This window comes from Meles meles, chromosome 8, assembly GCF_922984935.1.
Source record: "Meles meles chromosome 8, mMelMel3.1 paternal haplotype, whole genome shotgun sequence".
NCBI classification, from domain to species: domain Eukaryota; kingdom Metazoa; phylum Chordata; class Mammalia; order Carnivora; family Mustelidae; genus Meles; species Meles meles.
Genome location: NC_060073.1, coordinates 51708701 through 51732528, shown reverse-complemented (window position 1 = coordinate 51732528; position 23828 = coordinate 51708701). Strand labels below are relative to the sequence as shown.

Here is a 23828-nt window from a genome sequence, read left to right as displayed (position 1 = left end):
AAATAGAATACAAATTAATTGATTACTTCATCTTCCTTTCTCATATATAAGATGGAGAATACAGAAATATAAAAATAATATGCCAAAAGAGCATAAAAAACTATTAGTAAACTCATTTTGTAGATCTTCCATACTTGCTATAAGAAGAAACTAATATATTTGTATTTTTCAATAATGGTTTTTCTTCCAGCCAATCTTTCCTATTGGGAATGCAACAGATCTGAAAATAGTAATTAGTTGAAATTTTACAGGATTCAAAGAAATATGATAAGGTTTTGGCCTCAATAACTGCACTTTAAAGATGAATACTTACAAGTTCATGGATGTCAGTTTTAAAGATAGAATGTACTCCAATAATGAAAGGTGTTGGAGAACTTAGAACTTCCAGTAGCTGAGCCGGGAGAATGGGAATATAAGGATAACTGGAAATAATAAAAGCATATGTGAGATATATTGGTTTCCTCATAATACAATCATATTTTCTTTCATTTTTATGCGGTACAAATTTCAGAATACCTACATTTAGAAATTATCAATAATGTTCTCATGGCTGTTAATATTAAATTTTTAAAAAGAAAGGTTAAAAAAATCATCATGTGAAAGAGATGATCAGATAGAAAAAGATAAAGTAAATGGAACCCAGGGCAGCTTCTTTATCCCTTATCCCTCTGAGGCAAGAAGTCTCTTTAGGTTTGTCAATCTTGCTTTAAACCATTTTTTCCTGACATGAAAATCTGATATTAGGAGGTAACAATGACTCCCTGATGGGCCTTTTCCCTCAATACTGATAATGATTTGTCTAAATAAAACAATCATTCAAATTCCATTTTCTATACCTGATGTTTGAATTCATTCCAAATGGCAGAGTACAAAAAATTAAGGCCTAGAATATTCTCTTATCTAGGGGCTAAGAAAGACACATAGTTAAAAAAAAAAAAAAATTTTTTTTAAATAAAATCTGGAAACAGTCTGAATTTTTTTCTAGTTTGTATGAACTTAAGTTTCCAGAATGGTTTGACTATCAAATACATAAAACAGGTATTAGAAAATATTTTATTCATAACACTATCAGGGCACCATTGTTTAGATGTTTTGTTTTTTACTTTTTACAATGGAAAATTTTAACATCCACCGTCCCCCCCAGAAAAGAGGAAAAAGGAAAAGTAAGCCTCATGTATTCAAAGCAGATTTGACAATTATCAGTGCAAGGTCTCATATATGTTTCTACTCATTTTTGTTCTCTCCCCTACTGTATTATTTGAAGCAAATCCCTGACATCACATCATTTATACTTAAATATTTTAGTAGGTATCTGAAAAAAAGGTAAGGGATCTTTTTTTAATATAGCCATAGTACCATTATAACTCCTAAAAATTAATAACTCTTTAATATCAAATAATCAGACAAAACTAACTTAAGGCTTTTATCACTAACTATATTCAAAGAGAATTAAATGTTGCTGACAATTCGATTCAAATTATTTTTTCACTAAATTAGTCAACACTCAGTAATGAACAACTTGGAAAATTTCCAAATTCTAGGTTAGATTTCCATCAGAATCATGTGTACAGAATAACTTTGTAAAATATGCCCTTGTGGTTCAAAACTATTGTGCTATGACATTTCAACTAATCATCAATAAATAATGCAGAATTTGGGAACAAATTAAAGAACCAAGTTAAAAACCTCACCTATATTTAAGAGGAAACATTAAAGATTCCAGGGCTCTGCAAGCATCACTAAGTCTCTGGAAACTTGCAGAATGGAAGAGAACCTTATTTTCTGTGAGAACTGCACAAAAGAGGCTGAGGACATTTTGAATTCCTGAAAACACAAGAGCAAATGCTTACCAAATTCATTTCACTTTATATGTGTTGCCAACAGACAGACAAAGAATGACATGGAATGAAAAAGCCAATATTTCTGAAATCTCTAAAGAAAACTATTTAGTTAAACTATAAATTCCATATAACCTATGAGTATTTGTTTTCCCAAACTTTCATTTTGTTTGTCTTTATTCTTCAAATCAATGTAACACTCATTGAACATATCAGTTGTCTGGAAATACACTATTACTTTCAACTTTATGTCCATAGACTGTACTTAAATTCCTGTTTTACATACTGGCAATGTTCAAATAATTTTTCTCCCCCTTAAAGTCCATTTGTCTGATGTTAATATAACCATGCCAATTTTGTTGTTGAAATTTTCCTGGTATGTCTTTTTCCATCTTTTCACTTCAACCTTTCTCTACTTCTTGGAAATAGAGTTGGCATTTTTAAAAAATCCAGTCTGACAACCTTTGTCTTTTAAGTGGGTCATTTAATTGACTTATAGTGATTGTTTCAATATATATACATACATACAATATCTTATTTAATACTTTTTATTTGTTCTACGTTTTTCCCCCCTTTCTAAATGATTAATAATTATCCTGGACCTTCTTTTATCCCCTCTGCTAGCACAGAATTTGTAAGTCCTGTTTCTATTTTTCTAGTAGAAACACTAGAAAATACAGCATTCATACTTAATGAATTAAAGTTAAATAAATACATAGTTTCTTATCTTCTCCTGTTTACTACTGAATCGTTTTTTTGTTTTTTTTTTTAAATATCAGGTGAACCTTAATGACATGGACCCACTACATCAAGAGTCACTATTAGTCTTCTAAGGTAAAATAACCTCGTGTAACTCCCTTTACCAAATGGTTTGTCCCTTCACATGAGGCATGCAAATTTCTTCTTGGCCCATTATTAACTGCTATCCTCTTTTATCATTCCCAACTTACCTCATATGATACACCTGACCTCACAATTCATGTTTTTATTTTACTTCATTTGGATTAATGTAAGAGTTTCATAACTGATTTCTCTAATATTTAAGTCCTTATTCAGTTCAGATCTATTCTCCAGAGTCTAGCATGATGGACATAAAATACAAATCTGATTATGCCATTTTCATGATTCAAACCCTTCAGTATCTTCTCATTTTTTGGGTATTTTCAAATGTATTCTGTTCCAAAGAAGCAATTTATGAAGAGAAGAGCCTCAGTTGGTAAAATGAGGATAATTTTTTTAAAAGATTTTTATTTGTTCATTTGACAGACAGAGATCACAAGTAGACAGAGAGGCAGGCAGAGAGAGAGGAAGGGAAGCAGGCTCCCTGCTGAGCAGAGAGCCCCATGCGGGGCTTGATCCCAGGACCCTGAGATCATGACCGGAGCCGAAGGCAGAGGCTTTAACCCATTGAGCCCTCCAGGCACCCCAAAATGAGGATAATTTTAAGACCTATCTAATATGGCTGTTACAAAGAAGAAATGAGATAATGCATGAAATTCTCAGCATGGTACCATGGTAAGTAATCAAACTACATTAGCTGATAATATGATTATTATTGTAATTATTGTAGTTACTACCATTAATTTCCTTTGAAGTCAGGGTTCTGATGCTAAAAATGTTTGAAGACACCATACTACTAGATTAAGGCTGAGCACAATGCCAAAATATCTTTATGGTTTTACATTCATATTTCCAACCCAGTTGCCACCTCTCACACTCTCATTGATCTCATGATCAACAGTAAGCTACCTGAGCTCTTAGAACACTTCTTTCATTTTGATAACTCTGCTTCTTCTGTTCTTCATTGTCCCTGATATCCCCTTCATTAAAATGTGAGTCCCTCAAAGATAACACTGGGCCTTATACACTGCTGTATACCCCCGCCAAGCACTGACTATATAGCAGTCACTCAAAAAAGCTTCAGTGAACTGACAAGCTCTCTGAAAGCTGACATGAATCACTATAAAGAAATATTAAAACTTTCATTAAACGATGACACAGAGTATCTCTAAAAATTCAGATAGGAAAAGTATAAAATACACAGATCATAAATAAAAATATGAATAAATTCCATTATTTTAAATTGAAAATTTCTATGAAAAAAAACATTAAAAAATGACACGTCTCAGACTGAGAGAAACTATATACAAATAAATGTAAAAGGATAATCGTCCAAAATATGTTGCCCTTGGCTAAGGAAATGAATAAAGGAGTAACTGGGTGGCTCAGTGGATTAAAGCCTCTGCCTTCAGCTCAGGTCATGATCCCAGGGTCCTGGGATCAAGCCCTACATCGGGCTCTCTGCTCAGCAGGAAGCCTGCCTCCCCCTTCTCACTCTGCCTGCCTCTCTGCCTACTTGTGATATCTCTCTGTCAAATAAATAAATAAAATCTTAAAAAAAAAAAATACAGCCAAGACCAAAGTGAAAGAGCTTACTGCCTAATTTTTCTTCTAGGAGTTCTATGGTTTCAAGTTTTATGTTTAAGTGTTTAATACACATGAATTTATTTTTCTATGTGGTGTAAGAAAGTGGTCCAGTTTCATTCCTTTGCATGAAGTTGTCCACTTTTCCCAACATCATTTATTGAAAAGACTATCTTTTCCCCATGTATATTCTTGCCTCCATTTTTGTGGATTAACTGACCAAACAAGGATGGATTTATTTTTGGACTCTAGTCTATTCCACTGATGTATATGTTTCTGTGCCAGTATCATATTTTGATTACTTTGTAGCATAGTTTGAAATCAGAAAGCATGATGCCTTCAGCTTTCTTCTTTCTCAAGATTGCTTTGGCCACAATATTGTTCTTTAGAAATTTTTCCCTATGGTTAGCATTTGTTCTAGGATTAGATACTCCATGTAGTTGTTATGTCTCATTAGTCTCATTCAATATGAAACATTATTACAACCTTAAAAATTTTTTTACTGAGATAAAACTTGCCTACCATAAATTAACCATGTTAAAGAGAACAACTTATTGATTTGCTTATGTTGAACCATCACTGCATCCCAGGAATAAATCTCACTTGACTATGATGTATGAACCTTTTAACATGTTGATGAGTTGGTTTTTTTGTTCTTTTTTTTTTTTTTTTTTTTTTAGATTTTACTTATTTAGTTATTTGAGAAAGAGAGAGCACACAAGCATGCACATCCAAGAGTAGGGGGAGGGGCAGAAAGGGAGAGGAACAAGCAGACTTGTGTAGAGCCTGACACTGGGCTCAATCCCATGACCCTGAGATCATGACCTGAGGTGAAGGCCCTGATAAAAAGGAGAATTACAGGCCAATTTGCCTGAAGAACATGGCTGCAAAATTTCTCAACAAGATACTAGCAAATCAAATCCAATAGTACATTGAAACAATTCTTCACCACAATCAAATGGGATTTATTCCTGGGCTGTGAGGGTGCTTCAGTATTTATAAATCAATCAATGTGACACACCACATTAATAAAAGAAAGGGTAAGAACCATACAAGTCTCTCAATAAATACAGAAAAAGCATTTGACAAAATACAGCATCCATTTTTTGATAAAAACACTCAACAAAGTAGGGAGAGAGGGAACATACCACAACATCATAAAGGTCATATACCAAAGACCCACAGCTAATATCATCCTCAATGGTGAAAAACTGAGAGCTTTTCTTCTACAGTCAGGAACAACACAGGGATGTCCACTTTCAACCACACTATTTAACACAGGTAGAAGGCCTAGCCACATTAATCAGACAACAAAAAGAAATAAAAGGCATATAAATTGGCAGAAGTCAAATTTTTACTATTTGCAGATGACATGATACTCTATGTAGAAAACATTAGACTCCACCAAAAAAAAAAAAATTGCTAGAACTGATATATGAATTCAACAAAGTCACAGGATACACAATCAACGTACAGAAATCTGCTGCATTTCTATAAAACAATAATAAAGCAGCACAAAGAGAAAGTAAGGAATCAATCCCATTTACAATTACACCAAAACAATAAAATACCTAGGAATAAACCTAACCAAAGAGGTAAACGATCTGAAAACTAAAGAACACTGATGAGGCAAACTGAAGAGAAGACAAAGAAATGGGAAGACATTCTACACTCATGGACTGGAAGAAAAAAATATTGTTAAAATGCCTATGCGACCGAAAGCAATCTACACGTTTAATGCAATCCTTATCAAAATACCAACAACATTTTTTGCAGAAGTAAAATAAACACTCCCAAAACGTGTATGGAACCACAAGTGACCCTAAATAGCCAAATCAAGCTTGCAGAAGAAAAGCAAAGCTGGAGGCATCACAATTTTGGACTTTAAGCTATATTAAAAAGCTATAATCATCAAGACAGAATGGTTCTGGAATGAAAACAGACACATAAATCAATAGAACAAAACAGAAAACCCAGAAATGGACCCACAAGTATATGGTTAACTAGTCTTTTGACAGAATATTCTTTGAAAGAGTATCAATGGAAAAAAGAAAGTCTCTTCAACAAATGGTTTTGGGAAAACAGGATCGCCTCATGTAGAAGATTGAAACTGGACCACTTTCTTACAACATACACAAAAATAAATTCAAAATGGATGAAAGTTCTAACTGTGAGACAGGAAACCATCAAAATCCTAGAGGAGAACACAGGCAGTAACCTCTTTGACATTGGTCATAGCAACTTCTTACTAGACATGTCTCTGGAGGCAAGGGAAACAAAAGCAAAAATGAACTAGTGGGACTTCATCAAGATAAAAAGCTTCTGCACAGGTGAGGAAACAATCAAAAAACTAAAGGACAACCTACAGAATAGGAGAAGATATTTGCAAATGACATGTCTGATAAAGGGTTAGTATCTAAAAATCTACAAAGAACTTACCAAACTCAACACCCAGAAAATGGATAACCCAGTTACGAAATGGGCAGAAGACAGGAATAGACATTTTTCAAAACAAGATGGCTAACAGACACGTGAAAAGACACTCAACATCACTCATCATCAGGGAAATACAAATCAAACCTACAATGGGATCACCTCACACCAGTCAGAACTGCTAAAATTAACACAGGAAATAACAGGTGTTGGTGAGGATACAGAGAAGGGGAAACATCTTGCACTGTTGGTGGGCATGCAAACTGGTGCAGTCACTCTGGAAAAGAGGTTCCTCAAAAAGTTAAAAATAGAACTACCCTATGGTCCAGCAATTTCATTATTAGGTATTTACACAAAGGATAAAAAAATACTGGTTTGAAGGGATACATGCACCCTGATGTTTATAGCAGCATTATCAACAATAGCCATATTATGGAAAGAGCCCAAATGTTCACTGACTGATGAATAGATAAAGAAGAGGTGGTATGTATATACAATGGAATATTACTCAGCCATCAAAAGACTGAAATCTTGCCATTTGTGATGACATAGATGAAGCTAGAGAATATATTTTTAAAAGATTTCATTTATTTATTTGACAGAGAGAGAGAGAGAGACAGCAAGAGAGGGAACACAAGCCGAGGGAGTGGGAGAAGCAAGGTTTCTGCTAAACAGGGAGCCCAGTGTGGGGATCAATCCTGGGACCCTGGGATCATGACCTGAGCCAAGGCAGATGCTTAATGACTGATCCACCCCAGGCACTCCAGCTAGAAAGTATTATGTTCAGCAAAATAAGTCACTCAGAGAAAGATAAATACTATATGGTTTCACTCATATGTGGAACGTAAGAACAAAACAAATAAACAAATGGGAGGGGGGGTGGAAGAGAGAGGGAGGCAAACCAAAAAAACACTCTTAACTACAGAGAACAAACTGATGGTTACCAGCGGGGAAGTGGGTGGGGGGGATGGGTGAAAAAGGTGATGGGGACTAAGGAGGGCACTTGCTGTGATGAGCACTGGGTATTGTATGGAAGTGTTGAGTCACTATACTGTACACCCGAAATTAGTATTACACTGTATGTTAACTGACTAGAATTAAAAAAAACAAAAAACCTTAAAAAAGGGGATCAAAATTCTGAGTATTAGGGTAATGTTAGGTCATTTTTACTGGGAGTCTTTGTTCCTGGGTCACTTCTGTAGATAGAAATAAGAAATATAGGCATGCACACACAACTACACACACACATATATACAAATATATGAACATATATACATGCATATAAACAGAGACATATAGATGAATACATACACACATTTATGAGAAATCCTAGGTTCACACCATTACTTTCCCAATTTTTTTGTTTGTTTTAAAGAGAGACAGTGTGTGTGTGCCAGTGGGGTGGGGAGATGGTTTTAGGTGAGGGGAAGAGGAAGATGGAGAGAGAGAGAGAGAGGGAGGATTTTAAGCAGGCTTCATGCTTAGCAGAGTCTGACATAGGGCTCGATCTCATAACCCTGAGATCAGCTCATGACCTGATCTGACATCAAGAGTCAGCCACTTAACCAACTGAGCCAACCAGGCACATCTCCACACCATTACTTTCTATTCCTACAGGGTCTTCCCACTGAATCTAATACATATTTGTGTGTCCCTTCTTCCAGTGAGAACCCTGGATACTAGTAACAAACGCATATTTATTCATCTGCTAAATCTTATATTACATATAAAATCGTTACAAAATTTCTTCAGCCAGTCTAACTCAAAACACCACACTAACTAAAAGGAGCTCACAATTTGTTTGAAATTCTCTCCTCAAACCTGTCCAAAACTGAGGTTGGTAAATACTATGTACATAGGTAATTTTGAGTAGTTTTTCCTCTTCAGTGTGGTTAGGTTTTTCATCTGAAAGACAGTAGAGTTTGCTTCTGTATGCTTTCAGTTTTAATTTTTTCTTTTTTTGTTTCTTGTTTCTTCCCATCATGACTCATCTAGTATATTTCTGAGTATGTAAAACTTAACACATACTTTCAAAAGTCAAATCTATATAAAAAGTCCTACTCAAAGAAGTGTTACTTCTTGAATTAATAGAACCGTGCCCTGGTTCAAGCAGGTTGAACCAATTTTCTGGTTGTTATAATGTACTATAATTACATTAAATATTATTGTTGTATACTTGATTGTATAATACTGATATTTACTTGAGGATTTTCTGCACCAATTTAGCTACTTCTTTTGAGCCAAAGTATTTAAAAACAGAAATTTATATAAAAAAAACTCCATGGTTGGGACGCCTGGGTGGCTCAGTTGGTCGAGCAGCTGCCTTCGGCTCGGGTCATGATCCCAGCATCCTGGGATTGAGTCCCACATCGGGCTCCTTGCTCAGCGGGGAGCCTGCTTCTCCCTCTGCCTCTGCCTGTACTCACTCTCTCTGACAGATAAATAAATAAAATCTTTAAAAAAAAATACAAAACTCCATGGCTGTATTAGTTTCCAATGGTTGCCATAATAAATTACGACAAACTTGATGGCTTAAAACAACACAAATATATTATCTTTTATATTCTATTTTTTTAATATAATAAGTCATTGTCATTAAGTAGTTGTCACTTTGACATGGAGGAAGTCCACATTACGTGCTGTTCTTTTCTAGTAACAAGATGTTCCTTCCTAGCTTTGTCTAGTTTATGGCATCTTAACTATAACTATTCAGAGTTTATCTGGTGAAAGGAAACATCCCCATTTTATCCAGGAGACACTCCTGAAATCTTACTTAAGCTATGTTGTAAGTTTTACTGCAAAGATGTTTCATATTTTAGCCAAATATTTTTACAGTAAGAATCACAGACCCATACACCTAAAACAAATAATATATTATACATTAAAAAAAAAGAATTCAGAATTATTTTACACATTAAAATGGTTGTTATGATATGGCTATGTCTCCTACTGAGCAGTAGATGTTTATTGTATAGCAAATAGAATTTCATGACATTTTATGAAGTTCTCATCAAAAACTTTAATAAAAGTGAAAAGGTTTTGATACGCTCTTTTCTTTGATACTATTGCATCTGCCTATCTTTGACTATCTACAATTCATGATCAAATGAATGCTTTGCAAAAAATATTAGTGCCGGTGTTATAATTATAATAGGCAGTGAGGATGGGGTAGCGAGAGACTGCTTCTTAAAATAATTACTTTAGGTTAAGCCAGTGCTTAAGAGGGAGTCTGTCAAGTACTTAGTCATTCCTATTATGATATTAGGCAATATAGGTTTTCTGGAAGTTTGGATCTGAATTTGTTGTGAATAAAAATAGTAACAGATACGTTATGGGAAGAATTTCAACCTGCTCCTGATCACTTTTTAATAAAAACTCTTCAAAACATGTTAACCATTAAAAAATGTACAATACTTAGTAGCTCAGTTTTTCTTGGTTTATGGAAATATCTATGTAACTGTGAAAATAAGTAATTTAGAATTTTGATTAAAGTGAGTATTTGCTTTAAAAACCACAAACGCATTATCTTAAAGTTCAGCAGGACAGAAGTCCTATTTTGGGGTTTTCTAGCATCTAGCAACTGCCGACATTCCTCAGCTCATGGCCCCCCTCCTATCTTGAAAGATGACAACGCCAGTTGAGTGTTTCTCATTTATGTGATGTCAGAATGACTGTCTTTTCTGTCTCCCTTTCTCATTTTTTTTTTTTTTTAAGATTTTTATTTATGGGGCGCCTGGGTGGCTCAGTGGGTTAAGCCTCTGCCTCTAGCTCAGGTCATGATCCCAGGGTCCTGGGATCGAGCTCCGCATCAGGCTCTCTGCTCGGTGGGGAGCCTGCTTCCCCCTCTCTCTCTGCCTGCCTCTCTGCCTACTTGTGATCTTTGTCTGTCAAATAAATAAAAAAAATAAAATCTTTAAAAAAAAAAAGATTTTTATTTATTTATTTGACAGAGAAAGATCACAAGTAGGCAGAGAGCCAGGCAGAAAGAGGCGGAATCAGGCACCCTGCTGAGCAGAGAGCCCCATTCAGGACTCGAACCAAGGACCCTGAGATCAGGACCTGAACTAGAGGTAGAGGCTTAACCCACTGAACCACCCAGGCACCTCCCCACCCTCATCTTTTAAAGGCTCCTGTGATTTACACTGGGCCCGCCAAAGGAACTGACCTTTGAGTTAGATTTTGAAGAATAAGCATAAGTTAGTAAGGCAGACAAGAGCAGAAAGGCTTTCAGAGATGACAGAAAACCAAGTGCAAAGAAACGAAGGACTAGGACGAAAAAGCCTTGAGAAACCTGTAAATAGTTCTATCAGGGAATGTTCAAGAAGAATCTGAATACCATGAAAAGGAATCCAGGCTTTCTTTCCTAAGACTCTGGCGAAGAACTTTTTCCTCTCCATTCATATCTGAACCCTATGTAACCTCCCACAAAAAAGAATCCATTCTGATAATCCATCAGAAGATAAAATTCATTGTATAATTTAGTATTAGATAAACTGTGAAGAAGGCAGGCATGTAGTTCTAAGGGACTCTATCCACTTACAGTAGTAAAAACAATCAGCTCATACCAATGGGAAAATATTATATTATACTTACTAAGACAGGATTTAAGTTAGGATTTATATTAGAAATGAGTTAGGGACAATATTCTCATGCTTAAAGGGGAAGTTTTCCATTATCCAGAAAATAATATAGTATACACATACAATTTACCCATGCCTAACTGAAGATTACTTAAATTCTGTATTCTTAAATATCACATGCTTTCTTGATTTTCAGATAATTAACAATCTCAAATATTTTAAGAAATTAATGTTTTTATTCCTGTGTTTATAGCTATGCAGCCATTGAGAAATTTAATTTCTTTGAACTACAAGTCATAATCAGTTTTCTACATAATCTTGAACTGTTTCCTAGTCTTTGGTAGTCAGTGTCCATCTAAAGCTGCACAATAACAGTAGAGAAGACAAACATTCCAGTGATAATTACTACTGATTTCACCACAATGGTTCACACACATCCTGTTGATTATTCAAATAGTAAACATTCTGAAAAATTACTTCCTGATCTTAACTTTTCTTTAGGGGTTAAAGTTCTAGAATTCATAGCATCACACATTAACAAATGTATTTATTTCCTGTTTTGAAAAAACACCACCAAAATATTTTCTCCAGAATTTTCCCCTTCTCTGAATAATAGTATGTTGCACAGATACAACACTATGTCCCAGTGTTCAAATGGGCAAAATGAGGAACTGAAGGCCATGGTTTCAAGATAGGATATATATGTTAAGAAGGCTTAAACAATTTATTATACCTCCTTTATATAAATCCACAACAGAGAAAATGATATAATAATGGCCATGACTTAACACAAGTCAAGGAAAAGGAAATTTCTCATTTATTTGATCAATATTTGTCAAATATCTACTGTGTTTCAGGCACCAGGAATAAAGAAATAAAGAAAAATAGGATCTCTACATTCATAAATTAAAGCTTTCTATAGGTTTATATAGTTCAGTTTTATAACTATCACTGAGAGGCAATGTTTAATATGTAACAAATTCAGTATGTCATTTCCATATATGTTAGAAATGGAAATCTTCCAAGTAAAAAATAGTTTAAAAAGGTAACTGAATTGGGCAACCATGTATATTTTAGTGGTTATGAACATGGGCTTATTCCCTTGAGTGTGACATGAATTAAACATACTTTATGGACCTATAAATAGGTGATGTGTGGTAATCTTTAACTATAAGAAGTCAATTAACAAATACATATGACTGGGGCACCTGGGTGGCTCAGTGAGTTAAAGCCTCTGCCTTCAGCTCAGGCCATGATCCCAGAGTCCTGGGATGGAGCCCCACATCTGGCTCTCTGCTCAGCAGGGAGTCTGCTTTCCCCCACCCCCCATCTGCCTCTCCTCTCTGCCTACTTGTGATCTCTCTGTCAAATAAATAAATAAAATCTTAAAAAGAAAAAAAAGATACAACATATTTCTTTTCTCATTTAACCCTACAATTGATTCTGAGTCTGGGGTAACTACATCAGATTATTCCAATCCCAAATGGCCCAGATTCCTAGTCTGTGCCTATTCTGACTGACCAGGTTTTTAAATCTCTTTAACATCTACATTTAAGCAGGAAGCAAAAGGGCTCTTGGGAATAGAAGAGCAAATAAAGGGGAAGGATAATATATTGAGTAACTAAAAAGTTAAAGTAAGGATAAAACAAGAGGGAAGCACCTTGGCAGAAATAACATTTAGTTAAAACTTCTTCACTTTCTTCTCCTCTTTCCTCCTTTTCTCCACTAATAGGCCTTTATCAAGCTGTTGAGATATATAAGAAATTGCTAAAACTAGGGATAGATATAAAGAAATGGGAGGCAGGCTCATAGGAGTTCAGTTCAGTGAAGATGGCAGGTTGGTAAGTAAATAATTAAACACAACAGACCAGAGATACATACAAACTGCTACAGAGCACAGAAAAAGAGGGTAATTTATTCTGCCATCATTTGTAAGTTGCATACTTCAATAATGGAGTAGCCATACTTCGTAAGAATATTAATCCCTAAGAGCTGAAAGCAAAACGAAATTTTAGACAAGAGAATTTTGTGAGAATGAAGGACAACTCTTGGGTTTTTGTCATTTGTTTTTTTTTTTTAAGACTTCATTTATTCATTTGAGAGAGACAGACAGAGATAGAGAGAGAGGAAAGCATAAGCAGTAGGGACCAGCAGAAGCAGATTCCCCGTGGAACAGAGAGCCTGAAGCCAGCTAGATCCCAGGACCCTGAGATCATGACCTAAGCCGAAGGCAGACTCTTAACCCCAAATGAGCCAACCAGGCACCCCATGAAGGACAACTTTTTTTTTTTTTTTTAGTATTTTATTTATTTATTTGACAGAGAGAAAGAGATCACAAGTAGGCAGAGAGGCAGGCAGAGAGAGAGGGGGAAGCAGGCTCTCTGCTGAGCAGAGAGCCTGATGCGGGATTCCATCCCAGGACCCTGAGATCATGACCTGAGCCGACGGCAGAGGCTTAACCCACTGAGCCACCCAGGCTCCCCTGAAGGACAACTCTTAATGGCTATCTTGCCTCAAAGCATTTGAATTCATTACAAGATAACTCAATACAAAGATAGAGATAACTATTTAATAATAGCATTTAAGCACTAGGAAAGCAAAAGGGAGAAGTTTTGAACAAAGATTCTTCTGAACTGTTCTCAAATTATATCATGCAGCAACCACATGCTTTATTTATGTGTAAATCCAGCTAGGGTAGTACACTAGTCAATAAGCACTCAATTGGTCACCGTCAGTCAGTCTTTGGTATTTTAAAAATGGCTTCCTTTACAAAACTAGCATAAATACTTAATCTTTAATTTTCAAAAGAAAAGCAATGAATTTCTGATCACAGCCTATTTCTTACAACCCTATACTTAAGCTTCATCAAAACTCTTACTATTTTATGAAGACCTTTCATGCTCTACATCATTGCTTAGGTTCTTCCTTCTGTCTGTAATGCCCTTTGTCCTCTTTTCTAGCTAGTAAGGTAGTTATCTCCTGGTATCTTTCTTAGCTCTTGGTATTTCTAGTATCGCATTTATTACATACTGTAATATAATTTTTAAAACATGTATGTTTCTCTACTAGTTAAAAGTATATCTAGTTAAGGGCTGTGATTTTTCTCATCTTTATACCACTAGTGACTTGCACAGACCTGGCATATGGTATTGGCTTTGTAAACATTTAATTTTTAAAAAAATGCTCCTACAGGTGGGCATTATAGGAACTGCATTCTTTGTGCTATTTATTATAAAAAATTAAATTGGAACAGTTTCCCCAAGAGATCTTTAGGTCCCCAGAGTAGAACACACATGGTAAGCAGTTCCTTCATAAAAGTGTCCTAGAACAGATTAGTGAAAAGTTTGTTTCAAATCCCCACAGAAAGTAGTTGATATTCAAACTATCAAAAAATGATTAATCATATATATAGTTATAGCAAAACATTAAATTTCTCATTTCTGCTTTTTCCACCAATAGCACAATATGCCATTCATAGTAATCATCTAAACTCCTGTATGCTCAAATTCTCCACAACTATTTAACTACATATATTGAGAAAGAAGATGACTACTTAATTTTTCCCATTATAATTGAGAATAAGACTAAAACAAGTAAGAATGCTATATGAATAAGCTGAAAAAAATGAAAGCAGAAACATGATCCAAGCCACCAGATTTCAATCACTTAACATAAAAAGACAAAAACTGTTCTACAATTGATGCATTAATCAAATGATTCATAAACTAACCAATCAATATATTCTTCATAAAGGTATTAAGGTAAAAATAATATTTTCTACCCCTTAAGCCTTCATTATTTCCTCTGGAATCTTTTTATCTTTCTATTTCAGGAACATAAATTATTTTTTATATTCTTGTATATAGTGTTAGAGACAGAAGCTTTTCCAGGGAAAGACTAAAGTGAATACCAATTTTTTTTCCATTAAAATATTCAGAAAAAAAGTAACTTCCAAATTGAAAGTTACAGCTACATTCAACATTTTAAGGACGTTCATGTAAAAAGTAAAAATAATGATAAGATAAACTAAAGAAAAAATTCTAGCTGTTTTAGAAATTTTTTGAAAGCATCTATATTTAGTATTAGAGACAATCAACAGAAATATTGATCTAATAATAGTTAATGAAAAACTGGCTAAAGTTAATTTAAGTAAGCAAAAAGAAAGTATACATATAAAAAAGTTCATACCAAGACTGAATCATGAGGAAACAGAAATTTTGAGCAGACCAATAATGCATAAGGAGATTGTAACAGTAATCAAAACTTCCCAAAAAAGGAAAGTTGAGGACTGGACGGATTGGTAAATCCTACCAAACATTTAAGAAGAATTAATACTAATGCTTCTCATATTTTCAAAAAAGTGGAGAGAAGGGAACACACCCAAACTAATTTTACAAGGCCAGCATTACCCTGATAACAAAACCAGATAAGGACACTATAAGAAAACTAAAGGCTAATATCCCTGATGAATAGGGGCAAAAATTCTCAATAAAGTATCTGCAAACTGAATTCAGCATCACATTAAAAGGCTCATACACAATCATCAAGAAGGATTTATATCTGGGATGTAAGGATGGTTCGACATACACAAATCGAACAATGTGATACACCACATTAATAGAATGAAAGATTTAAAAATCACATGGTCATCTCAATAGAAGCAGAAAAAGCACTTGACAAAATTCAACATCCTTTCACGGTAAAAATTCTCAACAAATTCGGCATAAAAGGAATGTACCTCAACATAATAAATGCTATATAAGGCAAGTCCATAGCTAACATCTTTTTTTTTTTTTTAAAGATTTTATTTATTTATTTGACAGAGAGAGATCACAAGTAGAGAGAGAGGTAGGCAGAGAGAGAGAGGGAAGCAGACTCCCTGCTGAGCAGAGAGCCCGATGCGGGACTCGATCCCAGGACCCCGAGATCATGACCTGAGCCGAAGGCAGCGGCTTAACCCACTGAGCCACCCAGGCGCCCCATAGCTAACATCTTAATGGTAAAAGGTTGATAGACTTCCTGTTAAGATCAGGAATAAGACAAGGGTGCCCATTCTTTTTTTTAAGATTTATTTATTTATTTATTTGACAGACAGAGATCACAAGTAGGCAGAGAGGCAGGCAGAGAGAGAGAGAAAGAAGAGGAAGCAGGCTCCCTGGTGAGCAGAGAGCCTGATGCAGGGCTCAGTCCCAGGACCCTGGGATCATGACCTGAGCTGAAGGCAGAGGCTTTAACCCACTGAGACACTCAGGCACCCTCTCTTAACCATTCAATTCAACATAGTACTAGAAATCCTAGTTAGAGCAATCAGGCAAGAAGGAAAAATAAAAAGCATCCACATAAGGAAGGAAGATGTAAAACTGTCTCTGTAGATGATATGATCTTATATAGAGAAAACTGAAGACTCTACCAAAAAGCTATGACAACTAATAAACTAATTCAGTAAGTTGTAGGGTACAAAGTCAACATACAAAAATCAGTTGCATTTCTATATACTAACAAAAAACTATCTGAAAAGGAAATAAAACAATCCCATTTATAATAGCATCAAATATAATTAAAGACTTGGGACAGATGTTTAATAGACACATGAAAAAATGCTCAACATCACTAGGCATCAGAGAAATACAAATCAAAACTATAATGTGATACCTAACTCACACAAGTCAGAATGGCTAAAATTAGCAACTCGGGAAACAAGACACGTTGGTGAAGATGTGGAAAAAGGGGTCCCTCTTACACTGCTGGTGGGAATGTAAACTGGTTCAGCTACTCTGAAAAAGTGTGGATATTCCTCAAAAAGGTTAAAAACAAAACTACCCTACGACCCAGCAACTGCGTTACTAGGTATTTACTGAAAGGATATAAAAATAGTGATTCAGGGGTGCCTGGGTGGCTCATGAGTTAAAGCCTCGCCTTCAGCTCAGGTCATGATCTCAGGGTCCTGGGATCGAGCCTGGCATCAGGCTCTCTGCTCAGCGGGGAGCCTGCTTCCTCCTCTCTCTCTGCCTGCCTCTCTGCCTACTTGTGATCTCTCTGTCAAATAAATAAAATCTTAAAAAAAAAAAAAAGCGATCCAAAGGGGCACATGCACCCCAATGTTTATAGCATCAATGTCCACAACAGACAAAATATGGAAAAGAGCCCAGATGTCCAATGACACATGAATGAAAAAAGAAGATGTGGTACATAAACACAATGGAATATTACTCAGCCATCAAAAAGAATGAAACCTTGCCATTTGCAATGACATGAATAGAACTAGAGGGTATTATGCTAAGCAAAATAAGTCAGTCAGAGAAGACAAATACCATATGATTTCACTCATATATGGAATTTGATAAACAAAACAGAGGATCATAGGGGAAGGGAAGGAAAAATAAAATAAGATAAAAACAGAGTGGGATGAAAACCATAAGAGACTCTTAATCACAGGAAACAAACTGAGGGTTGGTGAAGGGAAAGCAGGTGGGGGCAAGGGATAATTGGCTGATGGGCATTAAGGCACTTGATGTAATGAGCACTGGGTGATATATGCAACTGATGAAATTACTAAATTCTACCCTTGAAACTAATACACTATGTAATTGAATTTAAATGAAATATTAAAAAAAACACACCACCTTAGGGATAAGTTTAACCAAGGAGATTAAAGATCTGTATGTTAAAACCCAGAAGACTTTAATGAAAGAACCTAAAGAAGACACAAATAAATGGAACAATAGCCTGTGTTTATGAATCAGAAGAATTAATGTTGTTAAAATGTTCACACTACCCAAAACCATCTATGGATTCAAAACAATCTCTATCAAAATTCTAATGACATTTTTCACAGAAACAGAAAAAAAAAATCTTAAAATTTATATGGAATGATGAAAGATCCCAAATAGCCAAAGCAATTCTGAAAAACAACAAAGCTGGAAGCATTACAATTCTTGATTTAAAATTGTATTACAAAGCTAGAGTAATAGAAATAGTATGGTATTGTCATAACAAACATGCAGATCAATAGAAGAGAAATTATATCATAGAGATAAACTCACACATATAAGGTCAATGAATATTTGAGCCAGGAATATTCAATGGGAAAGATAATCTCTTCAATAAATGGTGCTGGGAAACTGGATACTCACATGTGAAAGAATGAAACTGGTTTCTCTATCACAAAAAATTACTCAAAATGGATTAAATACATAAACATAAGAACCCAAAGTATAAAACTACTAGAGGAAAAGCTTCTTTATATTGGTTTGGCAATGATTTTTTTCAATAAGACACCAAAAGAAAAAAATAAAGAAGTGGAACAACATCAAACTAAAAAGTTTCTGCACAGCTAAAGAAATAAATCAGCAAAATGAAAAGGCAACCTACGGAATAGGAGAAAATATATGCAAACCATCTATCTGAGAAAGGAATAAAACTAAAATACATTAGGAACACATACATCTTGATAGCAAAACAAACACGTATCGATTAAAAACTGGGCAAAGGGCCCGGACGTTTTTCCAAAGACATATAAATGCCATGAAAAGATGCTTAGCATCACTAATCATCAGGGAAATGCAAATCAAAACCACAGTGAGTTATCATCTTACATTTGTTAGAATGATTACCAAAAAGACAAGAGGTAACAAGTGTTGGCAAGGCAGTAGAGAAAAGACATCCTGTAAGCACTCTTGGTAGAAATGTAAATTGGTGCAGCCATTATGGAAAACAGTATGGAGGTACCTGAAGAAATTAAAAATAGAACTACCATATGATCCAGGAATCCCACTTCTAATTATATATCCAAAAGAAATGAAATCCCTATCTCAAAGAGATATCTACATTCTCATTATATGTTCATTACAGCATTATTCATAACAGCTAAGACAAGGAAACAACCTAAGTGTCAATGGATAAATGAATAAAGACAATACGTGTAATACAATGGAATGTTATTGAGTCACAAAAAGGAAGAAATCCTTTTTTGTGACAACACAGACAGACCTTAAAGGCATTATGTTAAGTGAAACAAGTCAGACAGAGAAAGACAAATACTCTGTTTTCATTTATATGTGGAATCTAAAAAAAAAGCTGAATTCACAGAAATAGAAAGTAGAATGGTGGTTAACAGGGATTCAGGGGTGTGAGAAATGGGAGATGCTAGTCAAAGGGCAGAAATTCTAAATAAAATGAATAAATTCTGGAGATCTAATGTATAGTATGGTGATTATCATTAACAAAACTGTATTATATACTGAAAAGTGGTTAAGAGAGTAGATCTTAAATGTTATCAGCATACACATAAAAATGATAATTATGTAAGGTGACAGAGGTGTTAACTAACCTTACTATAGTAAACATTTCACAATATATACTTGAATCAAGTCATCACATTGTAAACCTTAAACTTACATAAGCTATATGTCAATAATACCTCAATAAAGCTGGGGAAAAAAGTATTAAGTACAAATGATACAAGACTATTGTTTAACTATGGAAATAGAGTGATAAAGCTGAAGGTCCAAGATCATTTTAGTCTGTGACTTTAAAAATATTTAATAAGGGGCACCTGGGTGGCTCAGTGGGTTAAGCCTCTGCCTTTGGCTTAGGTCATGATCTTAGGGTCCTAGGATCGAGCCCCGCATCGGGCTCTCTGCTCAGTGGGAGCCTGCTTCTCTCTCTCTGCCTGCCTCTCTGCCTACTTGTGATCTCTATCTGTCAAATAAATAAATAAAATCTTTTAAAATAATAATAAAATAAAAATGTCTAATAAGGGAAACTTGGGCTCAGTCAGTTAAGCCTCTGCCTTCTGCTCAAGTCATGATCCCAGGGTATTGGGACTGATCCCTGCATCAGGCTCCCTGCTCAGTGGGGAGCCTGCTTCTCCCTCTCCTGTTCCCCCTGCTTCTCTCTCTGTCAAATAATTAAATAAAATCTTTAAAATAAAAAAAAAATTCTAATAAATAATACACTGTAAAAACTGTGGAATATTCTAAAACTAGTGTATTTGCTGTTAAAATCCAAATTATAGCTAAGCGGATATATCAAAACATGTCCTGAATATTTCTTTTATTTTTTTAAGATTTTATTTATTTAATTGACAGAGAGAGAGAGAGAGAGCACAAGTAGGCAAACAGGCAGGCAGAGGGAGAGGGGGAAGCAGGCTTCCCCACTGAGCAGAGAGCCCCATGCAGGGCTCAATCCCGGGACACTGGGATCATGATCTGAGCTAAAGGCAGTGGCTTAACCCACTGAGCCACCCAGGCGCCCCACAACATGTCATGAATATTTCACAAAATTATTTGAGTTAAGGAGGGACATCTGAATTAAGTAGCTATGGATTAAATGAAAAATGAAATGGGCTATAAAACCAGCCCTATGAATACAGTCTTACTAACATTAAAAAACAAAACCAAAACCAAAACTAGTTTTCCACACTTAAAACACAAATCTTCAGGTAAACAACAATAATTCACATAGGTTAAAAGAAACAAATAAACAAGATGGCAAGTAAGAGATGAAGGTGATTGACAGAAAATTATGGGCTGATGGTAGAAGTCCACATAATTATTTCAGGCAAACACAGAGACATCTCAAACTATGAAAAACAAATTCATTATCCTAACAGTCCTTGGAGAGAAGAACCAAGGAAATGGTATCATTATATTTAGACCTTTCACAGGAAAACTGGTCAAGGCTACAACTTATCTGCTTCCTGTCTGTTCTTTATAAAATCCACCACTACCATCTCACCCCCAACCCAGGTAGTGAACTTTGATAATAGTCTAATATTGGCCTTCAACAACAGTCCAGCCAAAATGACTGGTGATAAGAACATGCCTTTAGTCAGAATTATCAGTACCACATGTTCTGGAAACTATAACTCTGCACATGGCGCTGTTTTAGAAGCATCCTTCTTTTTCCTTCCCTTTCTTATCTTTTCCTTATTTTTTCCCTGAAAAATTAAATTTTGAATATGTAAGCAAAAGATAATTCAGCTCAAACATACTAGATAGTAAAATAATGAAATGTGATCTTCAAATGACTAATAATCATATATTCTGGCACATTTCATCCATAGATAGAAAATCTGATGAAATAATGATTGCCATTTTCTTCATGGCTAACATATTCACTCATTTATTCAAAAAATATTAATGTTTTCTGAGTCCAAGGTACTATAACAAATATAGAGGACATACAGAATACTAAGATAAGGAAGTTCTTAAAGCTCACAGTCTTATTAACTCCTTACTAATAAATAGGGAAAAAGCATGGAGGAGAATTTCCATACCATTCCTGAAGACATCTGGGAATCAACACATCAGTCCTGCACTGCTTCTAGACTTCTACTTCTAGACTTTCTATTATCTGAGGATAAAATCTCTAATTTGTTTAAGCACTGTACTTTAAAAAAAAAAAAAAGGTATACATATAAAAAGTTAAAATAGCTTTACAAGTTTAAGATTTTATTTATTTTATTTATTTATCTGAGAGTAGAGAGAGAGAGCGAGAACACAATCAGGGAGGAGGGAGAGGAATAAGTAGACTCTGTGCTGAGTACAGACCCTGAGGCAGGGCTTAATCCCAAGACCCCTGAGATCACAACCTGAGCTGAAATCAAGAGTCAGGTGCTTAACTGACTGAGCCACCCAGGTGCCCTTAATTATATGTTTTTTAAAAAGTATTTTAATTGAAAGATTAAACACAAATATAGAAAATCATGCAAATAAAAAACATGGCTTAAGGAATTATCTTAAAAACACTACTTAAGAAAGAGAACTTTGCCAGCAACCCTAAAGGCCCCTTCGATGTGCAACCAATCAGAGCTACCTCTCTAGTGCCATGAGTAACCCTTATCTTGACTTTTCTATTAACCATTTTCCTGATTTTTTTCTATAGTTTTATCACCCAAATGTGCATTCCTAGACACTATACACTAGACACCATAATTCAATCTCACTCTATTAAAAAGGGGATTTTTAAAAAAGATATTTGTTTGTTTATTTATTTGAGAAAGAGTGAAAGAGAGCACAGAGGGAGAGGAAGAAGGAGAAGCAGACTTGTTACTGAGCAGAGTCTGGCTTGAACCCAGGAACCTGAGATCACAACCTGAGCTGAAGGCAGACATCCAAATGACTGAGCCACCCAGAAGCCCTCTAAATAGGATGTTTTACAACTCTTTTAATCTAGAGGTTACTCCTCCTTTCCCTTCCTTATAATTTATTTGTTAAAGAACCTGGGACAGGGGCGCCTGGGTGGCTCAGGGGTTAAAGCCTCTGCCTTCGTCTCAGGTCATGATCCCGGGGTCCTGGGATTGAGCCCCACATCGGGCTCTCTGCTCCGCGGGGAGCCGGCTTCCTCCTCTCTCTCTGCTTGCCTCTCTGCCTACCTGTGATCTCTGTCAAATAAATAAATAAAATCTTAAAAAAAAAAAAGGACCTGGGACATTTGATCAATAGAGTTTCTATAAACAGATTTTTTTTTAAAGTTTGTAATTCTAATGCCAGTATAGTTAACATACAGTGTTGTATTAGTTTCAGGTATATAATACAGTGATTCAACAATTCTATACATTACTCAGTGCTCATTATGGTAAGTGTACCCTTCACCTATTTCCTCCATCCTCCTACCCCACCTCCCCTCTAGTAAACATCAGTTTGTTCTCTATGGTGAAGAATATGTTTCTTGGTTTCTCTCTCTCTTTTTCCTTTGCTTATTTTTTTTCTTTAAATTCCACATATAAGTGAAATCATATGGTATTTCTCTTTCTCTGACTTATTTTGCTTAGCATTATACTCTCTAGCTCTATCCATGTTGTTGCAAATGGCAAGATTTTAATTCTTTTCTATGGCTGAATAATATTTCATCACATATATACACATTGTCTAAGAACCTAATTTTGACAATTGCAATCTTGTGCAGTTCACTATGTTCCCCTATCTTCTATATTTTCTGCAATCAGATTTAATCCCTCCAGCAAAACTACAGGTACTGTTTGGCAAGGCTAGATCTGTCTGTTTTCTTTCCTAACATAATACTTGTTGATGCTCAGAACTTCATTTACTAAAGAACGTAAACTGATGAAGTTCTAGCACTACAATTTTTTTTCATTTATTGATAGAATACTTTTAAAAAGAGACAATTTCCCTAATCAACTATTAGGTTACCCTGTACTACAATTCATATAGACAAGACAGAATAAATGCTGCATTCTTTTCCTTTATTGATAAGTTTTCAAGATAACAAATCATTTCCACATTCTAAGATAATAATTTTTCATTTAATATTATTATAAATTCATAAAAACGTTTGCTGGGGGCAGCTGGGTGGCCCGGTCAGTTAGGCATCAACTCTTGGTTTCAGCTCAAGTCAAGATCTCAGGGTCGTGAGGTTGAGCCCTGTGTTTGGCTCTGCACTCAGTGGGGAGTCTGCTTGCGATTCTCTTCCTCTCCCTCTGCCCCAACATTCATGTGCTCTTTCTCTCTCTCTCACAAATAAATAAATAATTTTTTAAAATTTTTAATTAAAAATTTTTAAACAGATAAAATATCTTCTGGGTTTCAAC

General features: G+C 35.2%; 1 protein-coding gene across 3 annotated transcripts in view; it reads right to left on the bottom strand.

Moving 5' to 3' along the window:
* Positions 1-23828, bottom strand: part of SBF2 (SET binding factor 2) — a 503560-nt gene that overhangs the window by 232974 nt on the left and 246758 nt on the right. For all 3 annotated transcript variants that reach the window (XM_046014550.1, XM_046014552.1, XM_046014551.1), the window contains exons 7-8: positions 1692-1824; positions 314-422 (exon numbers count right to left, since the gene is read on the bottom strand). In XM_046014550.1, coding sequence (XP_045870506.1) covers positions 314-422; positions 1692-1824 — 242 coding nt within the window. The remainder of the gene's footprint in view (positions 1-313; positions 423-1691; positions 1825-23828) is intronic.